The sequence below is a fragment of the Zeus faber genome (genome assembly GCF_960531495.2).
Source record: "Zeus faber genome assembly, chromosome: 19".
NCBI classification, from domain to species: domain Eukaryota; kingdom Metazoa; phylum Chordata; class Actinopteri; order Zeiformes; family Zeidae; genus Zeus; species Zeus faber.
The window spans coordinates 7,561,125-7,578,904 of NC_137206.1; the positions used below are offsets into that span (position 1 = coordinate 7,561,125).

The following is a 17,780-nucleotide window of genomic DNA, read 5'->3' on the forward strand; positions in this document are numbered from 1 at the left end:
CAACATGATACGGTAGTAAGTTTGGGATCCAACCATAGACCGATTGACGACGGCTCGGGCTGCTGACTCATCTTAGCTGCAGTCGGGTCCAGTTGATGCTCTGTTGGTGCTTCCTCCACTAGGAAGGAATGTAGCCAAATGATGGTGAGCAGATGGACTATTGTCTCAGCTCGCTATCTCTCTCTCTCTCTCTCTCTCTCTCTCTCTCTCTCTCTCTCTCTCTCGCTCTCTCTCTCTCTCTCTCTCGGACCTTGTGTGGGCTTTCTCCCTCTCCTTCCTGAGGAGAAGGAGAAGGAGAAGAAGTCTGGGAAAGTAATTACCACTGAGGGACATTATGGCAAGGGCGGCTGTGGAGAGTCTCACCGGCCTATCTGGGTTCTATTCTTAGACAATTGAGGGAGGGGGTTGGGGGGGCGGCAGAGAGGGGGAAAGACGAGTGATGTCACTCCATTCCTAGAGCTAATTCTTTCTCCGAAATCCACACACGGGTATGCATGGAACACTGATCCTGTCGCGGATCCAGCTGCTGCCGTCGGCTTCTTTGGCGGTGTCTGAAAATGACGTGATTTTGTGATGACAGTGGGCGGCTTTTAAACTTTTAAACCCCTAAAGGTATTTGAAATGGCATAGTGAGTGATTAGGTTGAGCAGGATTCACAACAGTACATGGCAGATGTTATATTTTTATTATAATTGCATTCAGTGTCCATCGAATGGCAATTTATCGCAGAGTGAAGATCCATCTTGGAAGGCAACACCTGGACCACACTTCCACTGGCACGTCTATCTCATAAAGACCTCCATCCCCCTTTACTCTTCATTAGATCTGTGTTTTTAAACCTTATTTCTTCTGTGGCACACTTTTTACAATGAAATAATCCTGCGGCACACCACTATCCAAAAAACATCAGAAACATGTAGAACTGTGTTTATTACTCTGGCCTGCTAATAGTGATGCAAGACTCAAAGGAATCGTCCGCAGTGAACAAATCTTTAAAGTCGGGATTCCAGAGTCCCTGACTCGCAAACTGAAAATAATCACTGAGGAGCTAAATTAAAGTCCAAGGCAACAAAAACCAACGCATTTGACACAATTAATATTGAATTTGACTGATTTACTCTTTGCATTTCACCAAAGAGTTAATCATCAGAATTAAATGATTCTTGGGAGAATTCCGCTCACAACTCAGAAGTGACCGACTGTTCTGACTCTCGGTTACTGTCCACAGGAAGTCCTCCCTCGCTCACTGTGCATTACACCAACTGAACCAAATGAACCACGAGTCAGAAAATCAAATGACTCTTTCACTGAGCGAGTCGTCATGAACCGAGTCTCAAAAAAGAGTTGAACCTTTCATCACTACGAATAGTCCTCACTCTCAGAGTGAAACCTCTTCTGCTGGAGATACTATCCTGTCTGGGGATGAATTAGATGAATTAGTTCAGCCTTGCAAATTTGATCTTGCAACACAAGAGCTCATATCCATTCTTATTTTTATTGGAATTTAAGTCGAATTTGAAAAAGTACTGCTCTAGATCGATCTCATCAAGATCTCTATCCCCTTTACTGTTCCCTACCTCTATCTCATGAGGATCTATATCCCCCTTTACTCTTCTCTACCTATATCTCACAAGAAGAAGAAGAAGAAGAAGAAGAGGATATATACAAGGATTTATATCCCCCTTTACTCTTCTCTACCTCAGTCTCACAAGGATCTATATCCCCCTTTACTCTTCTCTCCCACTATCTCACAAGGATCTATATCCCACTTTACTCTTCTCTACTTCTGTCTCACAAGGATCTACAGTATATCCCTGTTTACTCTTCCCTACCTCGCTCACGAGGATCTATGTCCGTGTTTACTCTTCTCTACCTCCGTCTCACAGGGATCAACATCCCCGTTTACTCTTCTCTACCTCTATCTCATAAGAATATATTTTCCCCTTTACTCTTCTCTGGATCTATCCCATAAGTATATTTACCCCCCTCTGGAAAAAAAAAAATCTTTAACTCTACTAATGTTACTTATTCCTAGAGAAGCTTTAGCCGTGACTGTGATACACAGTTGCTTCCTCTTCTACCGATCTATGCACTTATTGTGAGTGGCTTTGGAGAAAAATGTGGCTAGACTGGACTTAGATTACGTCAGGGAAGATATACCTCAGAGCTGGGTCCCCCTGTCTGTTTTTTTGGCACATGCTGAGCTTTACTTCACTGAAAGGCCTTTCTCCGCTTCTGGATTGAGCGTTCATCCCTTTCCCGGAATTCCAAGCCACAGAGCAGTGTGCTACTGTCTGGACTGGTATTAGCATAAATTCAAAGGGGAAACGGGGGGGGGGGGGGGGGGGGGGGTTCTCTCTTAGAAATGGTTCGAAACGGCGTCCGAGCCAACTGAGATGCATTTGTATTCCTCCCCCGATCCTCGTCGCCCCCAACTACATTCGGAAGAACTAGTCATTCCTTCTCTGAGCCAAGGATCATTCACGCATTACATGTTGCCATGGCACCTCATACAAACACCAGACACGCTTTATATACTGTATATACATGCCATACATGCGCTTTTACTCTCGAAAAATTAAATTTAACGGCGTATTTAAACCTTATAGGTGGCGGGTCTGCGAGTCTGGAAGAATAACAAGCCCTTCGCAGATGCGGATCTAATTTTAGGCGCATGTGGATAATTGATTCAAGATGCGGAGCTACTCTGATTGTACAGACTAATGCCTGCCACTGGACTTGAGCGGCGGGTGGTTTAGCAGCGAGGTGTCACCGTGGTATATGAGTCAGATGCTATAGCTTTCAAGAGGGCTGCTCAGTTCCTCGCTGTGGCCTTACATCATGCGCGTGTGCATGCAGTTGTGCAGTCAGCATACCACCGGAGTCCACACACTCATTCTCACTACCACGATGACTCCGAGCGGTGTGACTGAAGCACGTAAAAATTCTTTGTGTGCAATAGTGCCATTCCTGTTGATCATTGTAATGCATTAATGTGTAAGGTGTCTTTCCACCATTCATTATTCATTATTTCCAGTGGAAATCAAAATGTATCAAATTGATATGTATTTGCCAGAAGGCTTACACAGCCGGAAAATGAAAATAATAAAGTGGAAAAAAAACCTCATCAATGTTTTCCTATACAATGGGTATTACATGCGCTATTACCTATGCTTCATTACATTTCACATTTGAATAAAGAAACAAGTGTGGGAATGCGTGACATAGAGAAAGACAAAGCTTAAACCTCCAGCCGCACCCACTTCACTTTACACGGAGCACTAAGGCTGAATAGAGCTATTGTTTTGGCCTCACGGTCCGCTTTCGACCTGTCTGCAAAATATGGGTAGAGAGCGACCTTTTTTTCCGGCATATTAACATGCTTAGTATTTTTTATTTTGAAGTATAGTATTCAAATTGAACATAAAATGAATATAATAAATAAAAGGGAACCCATAATAAAAAAAAGTAAAATAAATGAACTAATAACATATAGACCGAAGAACGTAATTTCGTTTTCACGCATTTTCGAGGACGGATCAATAAACCGGCCGCTTTTTATTACTGTTTCATGTTATTACTCTTGGCACGAGAGATTTGAGGAGTGAGTTCAGTTGGATCGTTGAACTGTGGAAGAGACAACCGCCCCCTCGCTGGGTCTTGACATGACATCAGGTGTCAAAAGAGCGTTGAAAAACTGTCAGAAGTAGCCCTGGCGTGGCCTGGCGTGGCCTGGCGTGGCCTGGCCTGGCCTGGCCTGGCCTGGCGTGGCCTGGCCTGGCCTGGCCTGGCTTCTTTTGGTGCCATGACCTCAGAGCTCCGTGCACGTACCTTCTTGCAAAAGGCCCAGGTCTGCTGCCGCGGTCTGGCCCCGCCCCGCTTCGGCAGCGGAACACCCAGGAAGCCCTTATACGGCCGCGACGCGCCGCCGCTAAATAGACGCGGCGCCGGCGCCGCGGAGGAGAACGAGCCGCGATCCCGCCGCGTGTGGAGGCTGGAGTTAGGTTGTCGCCGACCTCTGTCAAGGACAAAACCCCAATTGATTGAGATTCAGGTTCCCGGAGCGATTGTCCAACGGCTCATCACCGCAGTGGTTTTTCTTTCTTTCTTTGTTCGTTTCGCTGTCCACCCCCCGGAGGGGATTCCGTTGCACCCCGTTGAAACCCGCTCTTACCTGGACAGGAGACGCGCCCCGCCCGGATTTTTATCACGTTTGACGGGGTTTGGGATTTAAAAAAAGAAAAAAGAAAAAAGAAAAGCATGATTCAATCTGCAGCAAGATTTGCCTTTTTGGCGATTTATGTCCATGTTTTATTCTTCACACATTCAGCCTCCGGTGAGTTCAAAGCCCATGAATGCATATATATATATATATGTGTGTGTGTGTGTATGGATTTTAAAATGTGTTTTGATGAACGATTGTGCCTGTGTTGTGTATATATTATTACTGGACGCACTACTCCCAAATATATGGCTTTCTCTCTGGAGGTGGATCCGTGATATTCCCTTTCCTTTCGTTGCGCAGGTTCGTTTCCCAAGGCGCAGAATGTCAGCTGGACGTCCACTAACTTCAAAACCCTGCTCACCTGGGGACCCACACCCTCGTTAGACTACTCCTACACCGTGGAGTACTCTGAGTAAGTGCGAGCGCGACCATCCAAGCCACCCACTTTTTTTTTTTTTTGCATTGAGAATTGAAGTGGGTTTAATTCTATTACCATGTTACAACAAAAAAAAACAACCGTACGTTACACTTGTAACCCTGAGGCTTTGCAGCCAGCGACCTTGGAGGAACGATTAATACAGCGTGTTCAGACTCTGCTATCGATCCACTAAAAGGTTCTTACTGGAATGACTCGTTTAGAGCCATTCCTGTAAGAACTCACCATTGTTCTGATTCATTTTCATGCCTGAGTCAGCGGAAGAGAATCAATCCACGCAAAGATTTGTCGTAAAATCATATCCATTATCATTGTTAATGCAATGCAATGCAACCCTCGGCTGTTCCAGGATCGGCCATGACAGGAAGAGAAACCCTCACTGCATCCGGACCACGGAGACCGTGTGTGACCTGTCCGACTCCCTGACCGAACTGAGGGCAATGTACGTGGCGGAGGTCCTGTCCGAGCCCCGGGGCTACGCCGAGCCCGACCCCGACTTCAGGGAGCCCCCGTTCACCCGCTCCAAGCGCTTCTGCCCATACAAAGACAGTAAGTCACTCCACTGCTGTCCACACAGGCTGTCCCCAGGACGAGACGCAACACTGTGGGGCGGTTGACGGGACTAAGAGCCGAACTCATCCAGAATTTAAAAATGCCTTTCAGAGACGTTGCTTCGGTCAAAGATGAATTAGTTGTAGACTAGGAAGTCCGAGACTTAAGATCATGAAGGACTTAGTCAGCTCCTTCTGTCTGGTCTTGGCGCCGGTCTCAGTCCAGATCGACCTGGTCGACCTGGAGGTCCCACGTCCGTTCATCCGCGGATTCAATTTTAATTTAAGCCGTCACTGAGACCTAGACGAGCTCTAATTTTCCTTCTGGAAATCAGATTTTCATTTATTTTTTTACCAAGACCGGTGCAAAGTCCGCGACTATCTTTAAACCGTGACCGAGAAAAAGGCCATTTCAGGTTGTCCCGGATTAAACGTGCGCCCAAAGCGCTCATCCCGCGGATCGAAGCGGCCAGTTTGCCGTGCGTGCCGTAGCACCGGTGGCCAAAACTCACGCTTGTCTCCGCCTCCCCTCCCCTGCCAGCTGACATCGGCAGACCCGACTTCAAGATCAAGGAGAGAAACGCGGACAGGAGGGCCACGCTGTACGTGGACGACCCTCCCACCGCCGTGTTGGCAGGGGACCGGCGGCTGACCATCCGCGACATCTTCGCTGCCGAACTGCACTACAAGGTCACCTACCGGAGGGCCTCCAGCACCGGCAAGGTGAGAGGAGGGAGCCACTTCCCAAAATAGGCCCCTGCATATTATTTCACTTACCAAAGCTACCCAGTGGAACGGAGCACTTGCTTAAGGTGGGGGGGGGGGGTCCTTATTCATTTATTTATATTCTTTTTAGACATTTTTGCCACTTCCCAGTGTTCTGGCTCTATCACGCCTCACCACTGTGTCCACCATTTTGCTCGCAGAAGTCATATATTTATTCAAATTTTTCTCATTTTTTGCCATTGTGCACAATGCATAATGCACCAATAAACAAGTCAGATTCCTTGCCCGAAAATGGGATTTTGAGTGACGTCAAAGCAACGACACGACAACAGGGCGCTGTTTTTTCTCAACGTAACCTTGATGGACCCAGAAAGGCCATTTAAAAATATGAATCTAATCTGACATACAATAACAGGGTAACCATCACCTCCTGAGAGGAAAAGGAAAGGGTTGGCAAGAAAAAAAAAACCCATCTCAGACCAAAACACCCATCAAAGCAGTGGAGTTCTGGGGAAAAGCTGGAGTGTGTTTATTCTGAAACAGAGGAAGGAAGTTTCTCCTTCTGGTAAACAAGGAAATGGATTTTGTTTTTCAAATCTGATTTATCCGGCGTTTTTTTATTTCACCTTTTGCATCACGTTGAGGCTGCTGGAAGTAGGGAACTTTATTGCTGACCATTTCATGTTTTATACCGCATGTTCAGTATATATATATATATATATATATATATATATATATATATATATATATATATATATATATATATATATATATATATATATGTATGTATGTATGTATGTATGTATGTATGTATGTGTATACACCACTTTACTAACTTGACCGTAGGTGAGCGTTTCCTCAGCGTCCAACAAAATTAAACTAAATACTTACCAAATCCTCCACAGAAAGAGTACGTCTCCAAGAGCAGCGAGATCGAGATCACGGGGCTGGACCGCGGCGAGAGCTACTGCTTCAACGTCCAGGCCTTCATACCCAGCCGCGAGGTCGGCAAGCAGCTGGGAGAGCTCAGCCAGACAAAGTGCTCCCAGGGCGAGAAGTCCTTCACAGATGGTAAACTCAACTGCGTTATTATCGATAGACAGACAGATAGATAGACAGACAGAAGATAGATAGATAGACAGACAGATAGATAGACAGACAGATAGATAGACAGACAGATAGACAGACAGACAGATGGCTAGACAGACATAGATAGATAGATGGGGGGACATTTTCAGTCTCAGCAGCAGCTTACATAAAATGTAGGCAAAAATAAAATAAAAAATTTAAATAAAAAATGAAAGAAGAAAATGACAATGTATGAGAAAAAATGTATGACCTCCAAAAACACATAAAAAAAAAAAAAAAAAGAAATAAAAAGAGCAGTGTCCCAAAAAACATAATCTAGAAGAATTTGGTCATATTTAATAACTAATGAAATGTAAAGCTAACTTGTTTAGGCTGAAAAAGTAGAGTTAAAAAAAGAAGATGTAGTGTTTGGTAGCTGAGGCTTGCGTAATGGGAAGCAGGTTATCTATTATTATTATTATTATTTTCATTTTTTATGCCTTTGTCTCATTCTTTATTTGTTTCTCCTTGATCTAAGAACTCATTGATTTAAGGCATAAAAAAAAATGAAAATTTAATTATTTTTAACCTGATTCCACGACATCTTTGCTTTGAATGCAAAAATTGTAATTTTTCCTCATTTTAGTTTCCGTTTTCCTAATCAATGATAACCTGCTTCTCACGCCGCTTCCCATTAAGCAAGCCTTCGCTACCAAACACTGCATCCTCTCTTTTTTAACTCTATTCTTTAATTCTTTATTTGTTTCTCCTTGATTTAAGAACTTTATTTTTTTAGTTATTCTAAATTGAGCTTAAACTAAAACGGAACGGGAAAAAAAAGAAAATTAAAAAATGTAAATAATACAGAACTGAAATAGGTTTCTAGAATGGCCAAAGGGATTACAATAAGTAGTCAAAGAAAATGAAAGTAGAAGAATGAATTTCAATTGCATGGAAAGGAAGCCACTTGAAAAAGTGGAAGTAGAAGAACCGCAGTGAGGTGGAAAGACATGGGGGGGGTTTCCCCATTGAGGAAGGCTCCATCCTCTCTGTTTCCCCATATTTAACTATTTTCCTCTAAAGAGTATGTTACTAGAATCTAGTAGTAGAATAGAATAGTAGAATAGTAACTAGTGTCTTCTCTTGCTGTTACTTGTAACGTTTTTATTTGTTTTACCAGTAACAATGTATTTTTTACCCGTCATGAGAAATGACGAGACACAACATCTTGATACTAGTAAAAATAAAAATGTTACAAGTAACAACAGGAGGAGGAACTATTCTCTAATGAAGTACTAGTATTTCATTTTTAGAAACTAGTAACATTGCAAAAGATACTGGTAACAATCTTAATAGATACTAGTAATAATCTGAATAGTTATTAGTAACAATGTGAATAGTTATTAGTAACAATGTGAATAGATACTTGTAACAATCTAAATAGTTATTAGTAACAATCTGAATAGTTATTAGTAACAATCTGAATAGATACTAGTAACAATCTGAATAGTTATTAGTAACAATCTGAATAGTTATTAGTAACAATCTAAATAGTTATTAGTAACAATCTGAATAGTTATTAGTAACAATCTGAATAGATACTAGTAACAATCTAAATAGTTATTAGTAACAATCTGAATAGTTATTAGTAACAATCTCAATAGTAATAAGTAACAATCTGAATATTTATTAGTAACAATCTCAATAGTTATTAGTAACTGTTGGAATAGCAACTAGTAACTTCAATATAAGTACTAGTAACTTTAAAAGAGTGAGGAGTTGGTCCCGTGGATTCAATGTCAAAAGGACTTGACGTCCACCCTGAGTGACCAGAGCAGCGATCACAATGAGGTCATGGGAAGTTAAGCGAGTGTGGGGGGCCGGGGGGGCGTAATGAATGGCTCATCCCTTTGTTTGGACTAAATGAATAACACTACTCAGCAACACTCCCCAGTCACCGCTGAGTGGGAGTGGGATGTGTGTGTGTGTGTGTGTGTGTGTGTGTGTGTGTGTGTGTGTGTAGTGTGTGTGCTGTGTGTGTGCCCGCTTCTCCGTGTATACAAACACAAAACACATGGGTGTAGAACGCAATCCCATTTTTTCCTAAATTCTTCTTCTCCTCCCTCCTCCGCAGTGTACTCCGTGGGAGTCATCGCCGGCGCCATCGCAATCATCCTGGCCGTCCTGGCCACCGTGGTCGGCGTGGCGGTGGCGTGCTGCAAGCACCGGAAGAACGGCCAGAAGGACAGCAAAGATGCCGTCTCAGTTGTGTGAAAATCAGCCTGTGTGTGTGTGTGTGTGTGTGTGTGTGTGTGTGTGTGTGTGTGTGTGTGTGTGTGTGTGTGTGTGTGTGTGTGTGTGTGTGTATGTGTGTGTGTGTGTGTGTTGTGGGGAAGTAAGGTATAGCTGCTGGAGTGGCCTGAACGGCCCCTTTGGGTGGACACATTCCACTGTCTGGACACTGGAATCTAACGCTCAGATTTGGTTTCTGTGAAACTGCCCAGTACGTGTGTGAAGATACTAATCATAACTTCTTAGTCCTTGGACCCGAGGGGTAGGAAAAACGGTATTTTAATGCTTTTATGTAGGATCCGATTTTATGAGGATTTTGTGTGTACTACTCAACACTGCTCAAACTTGGGAACATTCTGTGGTGAATATATATTTTTTATTTACATAATTTTTTTTTGGTGGACGGTACTGCTGATTTTGAAACTTCCTTAACACTACCAACGAGGATTATTTATTTGTCTTATATCTTTTCTAACTTAAAATAGGATATACTGTAACACAACATGATTTTGTGGATACTGGTCTCTACGACTAGGCTGTATGAGAAACTTTAAGAATGGTATGATTTATTTTTCTATCTACGTGTATTATTTATTGTGTGAAACCGCAATTAAATTGCTATCCATGTATATAATGATATTTTTTGATTTTTTTATTTTATTTTTCCCTACGGGATTGAAAGGGAATTGTTTATGACACGGAGAAATGTTTGTTTAGTATTAAGATATTCTACAGAAAATAAAAACATTTCCACAGATTTGAACAAATCATCATGTCACTGTATCAAGTTTATGTGCAAAACTGGATTTTAATAGTAATTTAACAATACATTCACATAAAAAGCCCGATAATGGAAATTTATTTTTTATTATTATTCTTTTTACCTTTTTTATTTTATTATTAATACTTGTTCATGAAGCCCACATATTTTTTTCTTAGAATGGCTGAAATAGTCGTTACATAACCATGCAACACCATAAACGCTAAATAAGCATTTCTAAATTAAACAAGTGATCAGTCACATTCAATATGAATAGCGCCAAACGCTTCGGCCTTTTATTTCCAGTAAGCGAACTTCACACCGAATCCGAAAACGCATCTGAGAAGTCGGAGCCTCCCTCCTAGTGGCCGCCGGATGAACTGCGTCTTGTGTTTCGCACCAGAAAATGTCTGGCAAAATGGGAGAGCTGGTGTTCTTCCAGTTCAGCCACGAGTGGTTTGCTCAGCTGGACAGTGAACACTTCCCTGAACGAGAGTTGGAAGAACTCCTTCATACAGTGTTTGCAAAGTGCGGAAAAAAATTCAATCAATTCACTTATATTGATTGAGATGTGACTTAATTACCTCATTTATGTGTGGCACAATTGAATTGCAAACTAAATGAAAAACAAGAAAAAAGAAAATCACATTTAACTGAAGTATCCCCAAATAACGCTCAAATTGTCTTTTTCCGCATCAAGATATTCAAAAGAAAACCAGTCACTCAGACTTTGCGTTTGTCCAGCTCCGCCCGGTACACGCACCTTCCGTCCGTTTGGACGTAGCTGACGGTCATTCGCTTTTCCGTGACCTCGAAGTAAGCCACGCCCCCGTACGTATGATTGACAGGGCTGGAGAACAGCTGCCACGGCGCCGGAACGCTGCTGGCGTGGCGCACGCCGGGGTCGCTGGCCGCACCGCTGCCGCTCACGATGTAGGCGCTCCCGTCCTCCTCTCTGATGAACTGTTGATGTGCAAATTCAGGATTAGTGAGTTCAAACTCTGTGTGGGAGGGAGATTAGGGGCCATCAGGGGCATTACGGCGCGCTTACACACACACACACACCTGGAGGTCGTGATCATGGCCGCTCAGGTACACGGTGACACCGTACTTCTTCAGCAGCGGCCGCAGTCTTTGCACCAGACAGGACGTGGGCCCGTGGTGACCGATGGACCACACGGGGTAGTGGCCGGCGACCACGACGTACTCTGACCTGCAGCCGGGGAAACGTGTGGGGAACATGACGTACGCTGCACACGCTGCTGAGGGGATGTTGTGTTTATTGCACATGTGACCGCATTAAGCATTTCATAGGTTCATTGTATGATGCTATATTGGTGTGGATTGTTTACTTTCACATTTTTTTCCATCCTCGAGTTAATTTTTCCGGTTATCTATCTATCTATCTATCTATCTATATATCAATCCATCCATCCACCCGTCTGTCCTTCTATCCATCTATCCATTTTTCCATCCATCCATCTATCTTTCATCCATCTGTCTATCATCCATCCATGCCCGAATCTGTCTGTCTGTCCATCCATCTATACATCAATATTCATAAACAAGGTACAGGAGGTAGGTAAACTGGGATTTTATTTTTGCCTGCTTTATATGGGTAATATGGAATTTTTGGTAAACAAGGTAATGTGTATTATTTGATAGACATCTCGTCACTATTTGTCAGTATTTTTTTTATTTTTATTATAAATCATTACATCACGTCACTTCATTCGAATGGCAAACAGACCTCCTTCTCGGGACAAAGCTGCCTTTCTAAGCCTCCTTTAATACGTAGCGTGGCTTTATACAGAATCCTCTGGTGGCCCTTGAGGAGTCGGACGATTCATTTGAAGCTACTTTTAAGATACTTTGGAGGAATGTGTTAGTGTGGACAGCGGTATGAAGGTCACCTCCGCCGGGCACCCCGTCCCGGGCGGGGCCGCGGCCCCGGCAGACGTGAGCCCGGGCCCCTTGTTTCGCAACAGACTCCAGCGACAAAACAATCCCTTCCCAGACTTTTCTTCGCCGGTCGAGCGTAAAAGTATGCAGTATGCAATGTGCAAGTCTGTATTTATTTGGGCAACAGCGGTAATCTTTTTTTTTTTTTTTTTTTTTTTAGTACTTCCACAGGACTGAGCCGCTGAGGCGGCGGTGGCACGGGGTGTGTTCCGTACACCGTGTTCTTTCTGCTCCGCCAGAGAAGAAAGGCCCAGGCTGAGCCAACGAATGTCGGGTCGACGCCATTTACATCACCCGGCTGATAAGTAGTGAAAGGTGTGACAAATGAAGGAACCTGCTCTGCAGGTTCTAAATTGAATGAACTGCATCAAGATTTTTTACTTTTTTACACTCGTCTTGATATCTACGTTATTTTAATGGTAATTGATTTGGACACAAAAAAAATTGTCATTGACTCTTTTACATTAATAACACTGATTTTCAAACAGCTACACAAGGAAATTAATATTCCAATGCATATATACAGTGTGTATATATATATATATATATATATATATATATAGTGTCCTCTGTGAGAAAATAAGTTGTGGAATACCAACAGGGAAAGAAAGAGTAGGTAAGGGCTCACCTGCTGTTTGCCAGTCTAGAACCGATCCATTTCCACTGTTTTTGAGAGGCCTCGGGATCCTCGGGCCCCCCGGGACGGTCTTTACCGTAGGTGTTTCCACATAGCACCACCGTGTCAAGCATGAGGACGGTCACAGACACGTTGGTGTGTGGAACAGTGAACAGCAGCTCGTAGTAGAGATCCGGATAGTTCCTAGGAATATACAACACAATGAACACCAACAGTGATTCTACTAATTGATTCAATTTATTTTGTTCCCTTAACGCTCGTATTGTAATGATGTCCCTCATTTCCAAGACAACAGAGTGGACGCCTGGTACTGTATTTATAAGTAAAAAAACAAAACAACAACAAAAAAAAAATGTAAAAAAAGTTATAAAGCGCCAATGCAGTGGTAAAACATTCATAAAGTGCATAAATTGAGAAGCTCTGAAATGTTTGAAAATAGTTATAGAAAATAGATTATAAACCAGATCTCAATCTCCGAGTGATTGGTTTATGTCTCTAAATGAAATAATTTAGTATGTTAACATTAAAAAAAAATTGTATATGTTTTATTGTATGTTCAAAAGGTGAATATGCTATTAGTTATTACTTATTTGGCACACGGCGAATGTGTTTTATGAGCGTCCACCAATCAGCCACCACATTAAAACCACCTGCCTAATATTGTGTAGCTCCCCCTCGTGGCGTCAAAACAGCTCTGGCTTGGACTCCACCAGACCTCCGAAGGTGTTCTGTGGTATCTGGCACCACGACGTTAGCAGCAGATCCCTTAAGTCCTGGAAGTTGCGAGGCGGGGCCCCCACGAATCGGGCTTGTTGTTCCAGCACATCCCACAGATGCTCGATTGAGATCTGGGGAATTTGGAGGCCAAGTCAACACCTTTAAATGATTTGTCATGTTCTTCAAACCATTCCTGAACATTTACTGCAGCGTGGCAGGGAGCATTATCCTGCTGAGAGGCCACTGCCATCAGGGGATACTGTCGCCGTGAAGGGGTGTACTTGGTCTGCAACAATGTTTAGGTAGGAGGTACGTGTCAAAGTAACATCCACATGAATGCCAGGACCCAAGGTTTCCCAGCAGAACATCGCCCAGAGCATCACACTGCTTGTCTTCTGTCCTGGTGCCACTCTTCTCCAGGTAAACGATGCACATGCACTCAACCATCCACATGATGTAGAAGAAAACATGATTCATCAGACCAGGCCTCCTTCTTCCATTGCTCCATGCTCCAGTTCTGACACTGGCGTGCCCATTGTAGGCGCTTTCAGAGGTGGACAGGGGTCAGCATGGACACTCTGACTGGTCTGCAGCTACACAGCCCCATACACAGCAAACTGTGATGCACTGTGTGTTCTGACACCTTTCTATCACAGCAGCATTACCTTTTTCAACAATTAGTGCTACAGCAGCTCTTCTGTGGGATCAGACCAGACGGTCTAGACTTTACTCCCCACGTGCATCAATGAGCCTTGGGCGTCCATGACCCTGTTGCCGGTTCACTGGTTGTCCTTCCTTGGACCACTTTTCGGAGGTACTAACCTCTCCACTACCGGGAACACCCCACAAGACCTGCTGTTCTGGAGATGCTCTGACCCAGTTGTCTAGCATCACAATTTGGTCCTTGTCAAAGTGGCTCAGATCCTTACGCTTGCCCATTTTTCCTTCTTCCAACACATCAACTTCAAGAACTGACTGTTCACTTGCTGCCTAATATATCCCACCTCTTGACAGGTGCCATTGGAACGAGATGAGCAATGTGATTCACTTCACCTGTCAGTGGTTTTAATGTCGCGGCTGATCGGTGTATATGGGTCTCTGAAGGGTCACAGCATCTAAACAAATGTCCTTTAATTGAATTGGAGTAGGACCACCGGCTTCAATTCTGTTGAAAAAAAGAATTATAAAAAAAAAACACAGTAGAAAAAATAAAGGTAAGTGTTTTTTTGTTTTTTTTTACCATCTTTCAGATCTTTCAGAGTAGGCAACCTGAGCGGAAATGTTCCCCAAGTGGTCGTGATTTCCCGCGACCAGGTACCACGGAACGGGCAGAAGTGACGGTTGAGAGAAAACATTCTCAAATGTGTGCTGCAGGAAGGAAGATTTTTAAAAATGTTAAATATTTTGTATGAATTTGTTATGATTGTTATTATGATTATGATTGTGATTATTATTGTTTTTATTTTTTTTATTATTATTATTATTATTATTATTATTGTTATTATTATTATTTTTATTATAAAGATTATTATTATGCTTTATATAGAGAAACACACCAATCCTCCCATATCAAATTCCTGGTATATGTAATTGTACTTGTCGGGATCCACTTATTCTGATTCTGAGGGTAAATGGGGAAAAATGCATTGACTTGAGACCAGGCTTTTCATTTATCATTTACAAATTTCTAACACAAGGGGGCGTCATTTCCACACCTGCGAGAGGGCGCGGTGAGAAGGGCCCTGGGGGGGTAATACAGTTTGTTGAACCTTGTCACTTTCCTCCCCGAGCGCGCATCGACCTCACACAGATTGGCTTCAAACGCAGTTGCGTGATCCGCCGCCGACCGGCGGAATGGCCGGCCATTCTCCGGGTCAAGATGGCGGAGGGCGTTTCTCCCAGTCTAACGCTACAAATTCCGCCGAGGACTATGATCGAAAACCGCCAGGCGTTGAAAATAAGGAGTTTATAAATCAGAGGGGGGGAGGGGGAGCCTGCCTTGAAGCGGGGGTCGTCCGCATCCTGGACCCCACTGAAGTAGAAGTGGTCGCCGAGGCTGAGGACAAAGTCCAACCCCTCGCTCCCGGCCAACCGGGCGGCCTCCTCGGCGACGGCCCTCTCGTGGGCGGTGTGGTAGGGCGGCAGGGGTACGCCGCCCCAGTCCCCGACACCTATGAAACGCAGGCTTTCTGGCAAGCCAGCGGAGGAAAACAAACAATAGGGGAAAAAAACAAAAACATCCGTCAACGCCTGCGAGTCCGAGAGCCGGTCGAGCGGCGGACGCCGGTACGGTACCTTGCGGTGCGGCGGTGACCCGGCAGGGCGGCCACGGGGCTTGGAGGCAACACAACCACAGCGCCAATCTCAACCTGCCCATGGCTGCGGATGCTGGAAGGGGCCGAGTTCACCCTGCCAGACTGGCTGAACAAGTGGAGCTTCTTTGTGAGCGAAAGGGAAAATGAAACGACTAAATCACGGAAGCTGCATTGCAGGTGTCGCTTCCTGCGTGGGGTCACAGTCTTGAGAGCGGGGGGGAAAAAAAAAAAAAAACCGCTGACACGCAGGTCGATTGCGTAACTAAATAAACACAGATCGATCGAGCCACTCTTGTCCGAAACCACCGGGCTTTTGCTTTCTTTTTTTGGGAAAGTAAACGCTGGAAGCCGATTTAAACAGTAAACACTTGTTTTGTCAACTCACACACACACACACACACACACACACACACACACACACACACACGTGTGAAGTGCAGAGAACAAGCCGGAAGCTGAATTCCGCAGGTCCAATATTTTGACCATTGTGCGGAGGTACGGAATCCACGGGACAATTTCTTGCGATACGTGGACTATGCGGTTTTATCGGGCCCCAGAGCCAGCAGCTCGGGCGGCCAGGGGGCCGTGACAGGGCTCCAAAAACGCCGATCTTTATTTGACAAAAGTTAATGGGCTTGGCTATTTTTCAAAATTTCTGAATGCTAATTGGGCTCCCAAGAAGCGCAAAACTCTCACCTTTACAGCCATGCCTGACACATGTCAGCTTCATAGGGTATTTGAGCTTCACTGTCCTAAACAGTTTCTGCATGCAGTGAGAATGTGTTATGTTTCTCCTTTTTTTTTTACATTTTCCCTTCCTAGTACCTAAACAGTAATAGGACGTCAAACAGTCACAGGATTGTACAACGTGGGTGTGGCTACAAAGCTGAGACTCTTGTAATGCAAAGAGTCAAATTGCATTCACATGCGATGAAATATGACCTCATAGTAATTTTTTAAAACTTGACTTTGACTGTATAAAATGACCTATTGTGACCTCTAGGATAATCACAGCCTCATCAAACTCTAGACCCAGAATCTAGACATCTAGACCAATCAGAAAATGTATTGGGATGTCCAGGTACATTGAAGATAGGTGGGGTTTTCTTCACCATTTTCAGAAAAAAAGTGCTTGTCGTCCAATCGTCAAAATCTCAAAAATTGCACAAATCTCCAACTTCTAAAAGTTATTGATACTGCATCACAGCAAGTGTTCTAACGTGTTTGTCAAGGTCATGAGGTCTCAGGTGGTCTTTTGGGGTGATTTTTGACCCATTTTGCCCATTCTCGAGTGGTCAAAATGGCTAGAAAGTGTACCAAAACTGTGTTAATTATTGGTATCAACCCACGACTTAGTGCAGCAACTAATCACATGTGAATGGCCATCATTCGGCACGAGTATAATGTTCAAATGTCTTTACACCCAAAATATTAATAACTGTTTTGGGTGCAACTACGAATATGTTTATTACCTTTTATTGATAGAAAAAAATATATAGTGACAATATATAGACAGTGTCAAATGACTCCTTAGGGTCTCAGCTATCTGATGGTGTAAGGCACTTGTATGTAGCACCAACTGCTGACCCACCCACTCCCCAACTCACTCAGAGCCCAAAAAAGGGGCTCGGGGCTTAAGAGTTTCTCCACGGATCTAGCCTCTTTTCCTCTTAAAAGTGCAGCAGATTCATGCATGTAAATGTTAAATGCGTGCCCCCAGAGCACCTTAGAGGGTTTGGAATCCCCCCACCATAGTCTCACAAAACAGGGGCCCCCAAACAAAATTTTGCATGGGGCCTAGCTAGAAAAGCTAGAAACGGCCCTGGGAATCCGGGTTCTGAAATAAAACTCCACTCTTGGGATTTTGAGTCAACAGCAGGGCTGTTTAGTCCCAGAGCTCCAACCAGTGAGTGGAATTAGTGCGTGGCTGGATCGAAAAACGTCAGGACTCTCAACTGGGAGTTTCCCCTCCTCTTGACTTTTGTCATAAAATTTGGTATTTTGGACTGAAATCCGCCCGCTAAACATAGAGTGGTATGATCGTGCCGCTTCACTTATGAGAATCCTCAAGGGAATTTTCTGCCACCCTTG

The 17,780-nt window shown here is 43.9% G+C and overlaps 2 protein-coding genes across 2 annotated transcripts; one reads left to right on the forward strand and one right to left on the reverse strand.

Annotated features, from left to right (window-relative positions):
- The first annotated feature begins 3,979 nt into the window (after positions 1–3,979).
- Positions 3,980–9,932, forward strand: f3a (coagulation factor III, tissue factor a). The gene is made up of 6 exons (XM_080020320.1): positions 3,980–4,336; positions 4,526–4,637; positions 5,011–5,210; positions 5,754–5,935; positions 6,844–7,009; positions 9,141–9,932. Exons 1-6 carry the CDS (start codon positions 4,261–4,263, stop codon positions 9,278–9,280), a joined length of 876 nt encoding a protein of 291 aa, XP_079876446.1. The 5' UTR covers positions 3,980–4,260; the 3' UTR covers positions 9,281–9,932.
- Positions 9,933–10,781: 849 nt separating this feature from the next.
- LOC307245079 (tartrate-resistant acid phosphatase type 5-like) lies at positions 10,782–15,774 on the reverse strand (the record flags this gene model as incomplete). Its single annotated transcript, XM_080020489.1, has 6 exons — positions 15,670–15,774; positions 15,373–15,563; positions 14,615–14,742; positions 12,649–12,840; positions 11,124–11,271; positions 10,782–11,021 (listed from the first exon to the last, which is right to left on the reverse strand). The coding sequence occupies exons 1-6, from the start codon at positions 15,749–15,751 to the stop codon at positions 10,782–10,784; spliced, it is 981 nt and encodes a 326-aa protein (XP_079876615.1). The 5' UTR covers positions 15,752–15,774.
- Between the last annotated feature and the right edge of the window lie 2,006 nt (positions 15,775–17,780).

Bases quoted from the DNA above. Each gene is read 5' to 3' on its own strand.
- f3a (XM_080020320.1), top strand. From the start codon at position 4,261: ATGATTCAATCTGCAGCAAGATTTGCCTTTTTGGCGATTTATGTCCAT. The intron at 5,936-6,843 runs GTGAGAGGAGGG...AATCCTCCACAG, and splicing joins GGGCCTCCAGCACCGGCAAG to AAAGAGTACGTCTCCAAGAG. The intron at 7,010-9,140 runs GTAAACTCAACT...CCTCCTCCGCAG, and splicing joins CGAGAAGTCCTTCACAGATG to TGTACTCCGTGGGAGTCATC.